The sequence below is a fragment of the Microtus ochrogaster genome, unplaced genomic scaffold (assembly GCF_000317375.1).
Source record: "Microtus ochrogaster isolate Prairie Vole_2 unplaced genomic scaffold, MicOch1.0 UNK14, whole genome shotgun sequence".
Classification (NCBI taxonomy): domain Eukaryota; kingdom Metazoa; phylum Chordata; class Mammalia; order Rodentia; family Cricetidae; genus Microtus; species Microtus ochrogaster.
In genome coordinates, this window is record NW_004949112.1 from 6,533,269 (window position 1) to 6,542,218 (window position 8,950).

Here is an 8,950-nt window from a genome sequence, read left to right on the forward strand (position 1 = left end):
AAAAAAAAAAAAAAAAAAATACTCGGGAAGCTTGTCCGTTAGTATTATCAGTGATTGAGATAAGATTGTTTTTTTATGATGAGCAGTTTGTCTTTAACCTTTATAATTCTGTAACCTCTTTTTTGTACATAGAACTTTAAAGACTATTACATGATTAGAGATCAATATTTAGCTTGATATTTAGCAAATATCAAGCAAGATGCATATGAAATTTAAAAACTAGCTCTAAATTCAGATGAAAAGGTTATCTCAATCTATAATGGAAAAAGTACAGTTTAAATAAAATGTCCTTTACCTCTCTCTATTGTTTCTATAAGAAACATTTTTATACCTTGTGCATGTTTTCTTTTTAGATATATTTTGTCTCATGTTCAAATACCTTAACTATCACATAACTACACCCCAACTTTGTTCTCAGTGTTATTTCTAATGAATGAAATGTCAGTTTATTATAACAAAATAACCAAAGAATCTCAAGATCTATGAATCAATTGTGAGCTCCCAGAAAGCTATTATTTATTGAGCTACAATTGGAATATACTAAAAAATGGGGGCATTTTAGCTACAGAATTTACCACCTCAAGAGTGGAGGGAAAAAACAAATGGGAAAAATAATTTGGGGCTAGGAGGGAAAGGGTAAATCAAGAGTTAGCTGAGAAAAGATTAGTTTTTCAGGTCCGGAGGAAAGCATGCTATATATGTTGTCTCATACTTCAGTAAGGGACGTCTGGTTGTAGTGAGCTTCAAATGAAACAGTTGCCTGAAGCTCCAGTACAGACAACACTTGAAGTATAATGGTGACTGATTCTGACCCAGAGCCTGTGTGATCACAACACTGGCAGCATCAGAAACAAGCTTGTTCCATTAGGAGCACTCTCTTGGGGTGGTAGGAAAACAATGGCACTGATTCTGGTGACAAATCACACACCATGGTCACTGGTAGTATCTGTCTAGGCTGTCAGTAAAGAACTGTACCCAAACGTATGACAGGAGATCCTGGTGCAGGGTATAGTCCCAAGAAGGAAACACAGGAAGGAAGATGTTGAGAACAGCCTGAAGCAGAATACAAATTACTCTCTACACCCCTTTAATGGTTAAAGACAGAGAGCTGATATTAACCTGGAGATTTCCTGATGAGGTTGGGGCCTCTGTGTACATACATGTGACACAGAATTTAAGGCAAAATTCAATATATGTGCACTGTCTTTCACAATATATCAGTGCATTTAAAACCACCACTTCATGGCTGGTCATTACTTTTAGCTTCTGAGTTGAGTTTTTGCTCTGATGTAGAGATTAATGTACCTAATCTGCTAGGAGTATGGTGTGAATAGTACAAAAGAAAAAGAATCATGCAAACGGGAAATAGTGTTGCCTTCTGTCAGTTCTCAGTATCGAAACCCTCCATTATAGATTTTTACCTCTATATTCATACCCATCTCATACTGATAATTCGTCATCAATGTCAAAAACCATATAATCTTTCATATGCCCAACACTGTTCAGAAGTGCAAAGGCCAATGGCAATCTTTCATTTTAAGATAGATTGTTATTTTTAAATTATGTGTATAGGTGTGGTGGGTATTTTATATGTAAGTACAGTCCTACCAAAGGACAGAAGACAGGGTTGGATGTGCTGATGCTGGAAACCAAGCTCCAGTCCTGGACGGGAACAGTATATACTCTTAACTGCTGAGCCATCTCTCCAGTCTCAAAGCTGTCAAAAAGGCGACATGGAAATCCCGTGTTGGGCACTCTTTTTTTCAAAAGGATTTACACTGTTCCCCCTAGAACCTTCCTGTAGTTAGGGTTTAGCCTAAATGTACCTTCCTATTGTCCTCATGTAGAGTGTGCAATCACACCTTAACTGTACCAATAATTATATTAGCTATATGCAGTTTATTGTTATCTGTCCCATGTCTCCCATTTTAACTACGCTATAATGAGTTTTCTCCATGAACTACTTACATGTCAGTCCTTCTGCTCCAGATTCTGCTTTGAAGATCTAATATAAACTTCACTAAGCACAATAAACAACATCCTGCAGCCTGACTGTTATGCTCTCTTGAAATGCTCTCCATCAAATCAATCAGTCCACTGCTTTATAATTCATCACTATGCTCATTTCATTGTCAGAGAATTTGCCAGGATGTAGCATATGTAACCTCTTAACCAATGTCTGATACAATCCTTCTCACCCTCTGAGGCTTCCTGAGCCAAGGTTCATGGTCCTCAGTTCTGCTGGGATAGTGGTCTCCATATCCCCTCCAGAATCACCTACCAAACAAATACTGCTTCAAGTTTCTCAGAATAAACTTACCTGACATTTCAAACTGTTCCATATCCTCTTGTAAATCAAAGACTTATAGACAACATGATCAGGTCTACAGCAGCAAGAGACCCATATCTTGTCATCAGTTTTCTGTGTTAGTTACTTTTCTCAACAATGCAACCAAATATGTGGTGAAAAGCCGCTTAAAGATGGAAGGACTTAGTCTAGTTCATAGTTCGAAGGGTTACATGGGTATCCAAACTGTTTACAATGTGAAATGACACCATGAATACCAATATATGGGACCACATTCATAGTTCATGACAATGCCTGAGACACTTGTGGGTCATCCTATGGGAGAATACATGGTAGCGGGAATGGCTCTCAGATGCAGCGCCAGTAGCTTGGGGTGCTTGGTCAAATTTCATCAAATCAGGTAGCTGAAAGAGATGAAGTAAGTGGGAAGAGAAAAAGGAGGGAGAAGGAGACAGAACAAGAGTGGAGAGCAAGAGACAAATCAGAGATTGAAAATCAGCTCAGAAGTATGCTTATTCTATTTTCAATTAAGGCCTGTTGCCCAGCGTTCCTTTCCCTCATCCTAGGTTTCACAGCCTTAACTGTGCCACCCACTGGGCAGAAGGTGTTCAAGTACAGAAGCTACTGTAGGCATCATATTGAAGCAGAACAAGAAATTTCATTTGAAAACCTGTCTGTATTTGTATGCAGGGAATGGTAACAAGAACTATAGGTAAAAATATTATTCTTCCCCTTGCTCTCAGGAATCCCAGATAAAAGCAATGAAAGAGACTGTACAACTCTGCTTGACGTCAGTTTTCCGTGATCAGCCTCATCTCAGTCTCATCCCATCAAATCCATCACAGATGTTGCATCCGCCCAGAACAACTGCTTCCCAGATTCCAGATTCGAGGACAAAAAGCAAGGTACATTTTTTTCCATGTGTTAGCAGTGATGACTACTAATGTATAGTCTTTAAACTTCGTTGTGTATACTCAACACACTGGGCCCATGTAGGACAGCCAGTTCACAGAATGGTTATTAGGCAGCTCTCAGTAGACTATCTCAGTCTGCAGTTCCCATGACCACACAGGGAAGGCTGTCAGAAAGCAATGTTTTATCATCAAAGAGCTTGGTTCATAAGCGGGAACTTTTAATTGTTTTCATTACAACAACAAAAAGAGAAAAACAATGAGTTATTAGTAATTTTAAAACAATTATTTGCATTACGTTCTCATAAACAACACAGATAAGAGCCTTCTTTGGAGGTTTAATCTACATCATCACAGAATACACGGATTAAAGCTAAGTATATCGCATTCAGTCCATCAGAATCCTTTTACAGTATGTAAAAAACTTGTAACAAGAAAAAGCCCACCACATAGCTTGTCAGTTAGATTGTATTGGCTTCCATTTGTTTTTTTAATTATATATTAAGGAATTTTAATGTGCCTTCATATTTCAAAGTAAATGATTTGAAATCTGTCTTAACAAACTTCCCAACAATCGATTACCATCAGGGTTCAGTGGCTTCCTCCCCACTTTGTTTTGGTCCGTACAGAAATGGTGGGGTCTATATGTAAATAAACCCAGACAGCCTGAAAGTGCTTTTGGAGAAAGTTTTCTTTCAGGCTGTGCGCTTGAAGGAGCACGCTTCTTGGTCGTTTGCGATTAGGATGTATGCTATGCACAGCAGCCTGACTTAGACATGCAAGGCTGTACAGGCAACAGGAATACTGCATGAGCACTGTGTTGTACTACAGATGAGCCCAATTCCTATTTATATCTTACTCTCCTTATCCTAGCATTGCTACTTGTGATTGTGGGCATAAAAGATTTAGTAGTTTATGTAATCTTATGATATATTAACATATTGTCCTGTAAAAAATTCATGAAATCGTATTTCCAATGTTTCTTTTTATCACCTTTGCTCTTATTGTGTGTTGAAGAATACTTATAATTTCAAAGTAAATGTTTTCCATACATTTTTCCTGTTCTACTGATGAAAATTCTAGGTTTAAACATTGTATTATTTATATCCCAAACAATAAAAGTACATGAAACTGTGCTGTTCTATGTTCATCAGCAAGTTTCTTAAAATGGCCAAAACCACACTTTCCACACAACACAATACTGATGAGTAAGCCATGGCCTCTTTCTTCTAGTGTTATGTCTGGAGCAGACAAAAAGGTCATCCTAAACTGATGGCTTCCAGCCAAGTAGCCTCCATTCTGGGAGCATGTGACTTTTGTCTCCAACTCAAACTATATTGCTTAAATGAATTATTAGAACCAAGTTCCTTATGACCTTGTATATATTGAGGAAATTACTAAGGGTTACTTTTATTGATTTTCTAGGTCTAAATGTATTTCCTGTCATTGAAATTAATAAATATTTATTATCTGTCATGGTTTATCACAGAATAGAGCAAGGAGTATTTAGCCAAGCCGTATTCAGACTGCTTATTTTTAAAAAAACCAATAATAAAAATTCAATTGTTTAAGATGAGTTTTAATAAATCTAGGGTAATGTAATATGGAGTATTGTGTTTTAGAGATTAGCATTAAAAGCTTGCCTAATGTTTATGTTTCATCTGTGTTCTTTGTCTTTTTAATAGTGGCAGAAATTTTGATTTATGTGTGCTCAGGGCATAATCTCTATGCAGGCCCCAGCAGTGATATTGTTCTTAGTCCCGAATCATATAACATCGTGTAGTTTATATAAGAAAATCAAGCCCATCAGTCTTGAATGACTCTTTCTCTATAAAAGTAACATGCTTTGTGTATGAAGGTAGAGATTGAACACAGGGCCGTGCGCAGCCTAGGCTAATGTTCTCCAATCGATCAACAGTCAATAGTTTGTTTGTCATTTATTTGTTTGAGGCAAGCCTCACTACCTGGCCCTGGCTGGCGGAAAATCTCCACATAGACCAGGTTGGTCTTGGATTCACAGAAATCTGCCAGTCTTTCCTCTTGAGTACTAGAATTACAGGCTTGGGCCACACGTAATTTTTAACTGAACTGGTTAACTATTAGAGAGAGTTTGTTGTAGCCCAGGTATTATGCCTGACACAGGTGCCTAAGGGTCACTCTGCTCTGTCACTTTGGAATCGTGTCCTCTCAAAGTGTCTGAAACAGCTATAGCAATATGAACACTTAAAATAAGGTTCTCTTTTCCATTCTGCTTCATTAATTTTCATTGAAAAACAATGTGCAAAATGATGTTTTTGTTTTGATGTTTCCATACATCTAAGTCTTTGTACACTGTTAAATAATCACACATTATAAACCTCCTTTCCCCTTTCCTCCTCCTGGTCGTCATGCTTCTCCATATAGCCTTTTCCCATTTATTTCTATATTTATAACTGTATCTATATATCTGCATCATTATTTATCTAGCTGTCTGTCATCTATGAACACCAATCTGTTTTCGATAAGACATCTATCTATCTATCTAATCTATCATATAATACTCCATCATTATCTATACAATATTTAAGAGGACAATGTGCTATTTTTTTGTACTGGGTCTGCCTTTTTTTTGTTTAACACAATGAGATACATTTTTACATATTTTCCTCATGATAATATAATCCTGCTTTTTGTGTCTCAGTGATTCTCATTTTGTTTAGGTACCACATATTCTTTTGATGTTCATCTGTTAATTGGCATTTAACTGACTATCCTGACTATGGTGATTAGTTCTATAATTGGATGTGATGCTCATGCATCCCTGTAGTATGTAGACATCATGCATGCATCTCTATGGTGTTCAGACACAGAATACTTGGGGGGTAAACCAGGAGAGTTTTTCTGACTTCAACTTCATGGGAAATTTTTATTCCTATCTTCATACATTGGCTGCATATATTATATTCCCACCAGCAATGAATAAATGCTCTTTCTTCATATTCTTACCAATGTTTGTTTTTTAATTCCTAGATTATAGCCATTCTGACTGAGATGGACTTTCTATGCATAACCTTTAAAAATATTTTAAACAAGTGTATCTCTCTCTTTTCTTTTGATTCATGTTTGTTTATCTTTGCGGATTAATTTTTTGAATTCTTTAATATTCAAATTTTAATCCCATGTTAAATAGATATCCAGGACTTTCTCTCATTCTGTCAGCTATCTCATCGCCCTGTTGTTTTCTTTGCTGAACAGAAACACTTCTATTTCATGCAGTCTCATTTGTCAATTAATGACGTTGTTTTCTGGTCTGTTTGGAGGTCCCTTTCAGGCTGTCTTGTCAAGAATCTGTCTTGAAATGTCTTCCCATGACAGATTTGATGCATTAAGTCTTACACTAAGCTTACTGTTCCACTTGGTTAACTTTGTACGGGGTGAGAGAAGGGATCTAGCCTCTTTCTTGTTCATGCAAACATCTGTTTTTCTCAGCACAAGGTTTGAAATGGCGGAATTTTTTCTAATGTGTGTTTTTTGATATCTTTATTGGAATCAAACTGCTTGTCACTGTATGGATTTATTTTCCGTTCTTCTGTTCTCTTCCACTGTTCCACTCTCCTGTTTTGGTGCCAGTGCTGTGCTGATTTCGTTACTGTAGTTCTGCATAACAGTTTCAATAAGGTCTTGTTTTATCTTCAATATTTTTTTTTTACTCAGTATTGTGTGAACTGTTTGGAATTACCCATCCTTGTATGTTAATTGGAGCATTTCCCCCTAGTTTTGACATCAAGTTTTCATCAGGGTTGCCTTCAACCTGTCAGTCACTTTCAGTTTCCGTCACATTGCCGTTTAAACAGTATTAGTTCTGCTGATCCTGGACTGTGGGAGCACTCTGCGTCCTCCAGTGCCCTCCTCCATTCTTCCTTCAGTCTCTCAGTTCCCATTTTAGAGTTCTTCCCTCTCGGCTGTCTCTATGCCTTGCTATTTTATTTTTCTCTTGAAACGTTTATGGATGTGATTTTCTTCCCAATTTCTTTCTCAGCCTTTGAAATCTTCCCCCATGGTGTTTTGTGGGGCTCTCCATGAAATTTTCGAGACATATCTAAAATAAACTTTTAAGCCTATATAGAGAAAAAGACAAAAATAGCTCAAATGGTAACATTTGATATTATTTTATTCCTCATAGAAGGTTCACGATATAAGCCTTCTGTTATATCCAAGTGCATTCATATGTGTGTGCTGTATGTGCATATATTATTGTGCACATGTGTTATATAAGTATATGTTTACATATTTTAAAGCCAAGTGTTCATTACACTACTACAAACTTGTAAGTTTTCTGGAGAAAATTTGTAAAATAATTCAAATGCTTTCTCCTCATTTTGTACTTATCTCCTTTGCTACTGTAGCATGTCTGGTCTGTGAGCCATCAGTCCCACAGCTCATGCCTGCTCTACAATGTTCTTGTTGCCTGTACTGTAGCAGGCCTGTTCTACCATGATCCTCCTACCTATGTTTCTCCCGAGTAGATAGTTATATTTTTTTGCCCTCTATTACCTCTATTATTGCATCCTCCACTGCTGTTAACATGATTCTCTCTGATATGAAAGCTTTGTTAACCTTCTCAGGAGGATGTTTTTATGGCACCCCTGCTGTGACAGCAGAGGTCTAGAAGCTCCCACCATGGTCTGTTTTGTCCTCAGGAAGGCGACTAAGCTTATCTTCTTGAACAGCCTGGCATGGTGTTTTCAGAGAATTAACTTGAAATGGAATTTAATGTGTTTACATTTTCTTACTCAACAAAGAAAATATGCTTCATCTAACTAGTTTGCCTTCTACACACTGATGATGAGTGTACTAGACTCTCGAGATAGCATTTGAAGGTGTATGGATCCACATAAGGCAGATGACCAAGTCTTTTATGGTTTTAATTTTAAATTTAATTTTAGTGTTGAGAATCCCATGATCAAAATGGCTTTCATTAAAGAAAAAGATTAAGGATATTATTGGTTCCAAATGTGTCTCGGAGAATGTATTTGATCTCTAACCATTTGTTTTGTACATCATAGTGCAAAAGAGTAAACTAGAAAATACCATTTCCATTTTGTACAAAGTAAACAAACTGGAAAGAGAAGAAACAAACCATGGGAGCTTGTACCATCAGAGGTCGTCATAGCAATGCTATAAACAAAAACTAGGCTGCAATCAGGAATAGGCTTTGGGGGACCGGCGCCGCGGCAGATGCAAGTGGGGGGGGGGGAGACCGGTGCGCAGTAACTAGAGCAGTAACAATTAAATCAAAGAGGTAGGCCTTTTCCTGGAGATGTCACTGGCAAAAGGGGATCCTGGTCCTGATCCTGAAGACCCTTAGGAGGGGTGAGTGGGTTCTTGGCCTGCGGCAGGAACCAGGAAACAGAGCGAGGGCATTTGGTAAGTGGAACCTTTGGCCAGCAGGGAAACCTGATCCGGTTTAAAAGACCCATTAGATAGGATCAATAGGAAGAGAAGAGCAGGCGCCAAGGCAAGAATTCACCCAATAATTTGAAAAACAACATGAAAGCACCAGAACACAATGATCTTACAACAGAAGTAGTTGAACACCCTAACACAGAAGAAGTGGAAAAAATTGACTTTATGAAAGCAATAGAGTCCCTTAAACAACATGTAAAAAATGCCCTTATAGAAATGGATGAGAAGTATAACAAAAAGTTTGAAGAAATGAGTAAATACGTACATGATGCCCTGGGAAACCAAG

General features: G+C 37.5%; 1 protein-coding gene across 3 annotated transcripts in view; it reads left to right on the forward strand.

The window, feature by feature from the left end:
* Luzp2 (leucine zipper protein 2) overlaps positions 1-8,950 on the forward strand; it is a 390,110-nt gene that overhangs the window by 338,953 nt on the left and 42,207 nt on the right. For all 3 annotated transcript variants that reach the window (XM_005366917.3, XM_005366918.3, XM_026789114.1), the window contains exon 9: positions 3,052-3,213. In XM_005366917.3, the coding sequence (XP_005366974.1) occupies positions 3,052-3,213 (162 nt within the window). The remainder of the gene's footprint in view (positions 1-3,051; positions 3,214-8,950) is intronic.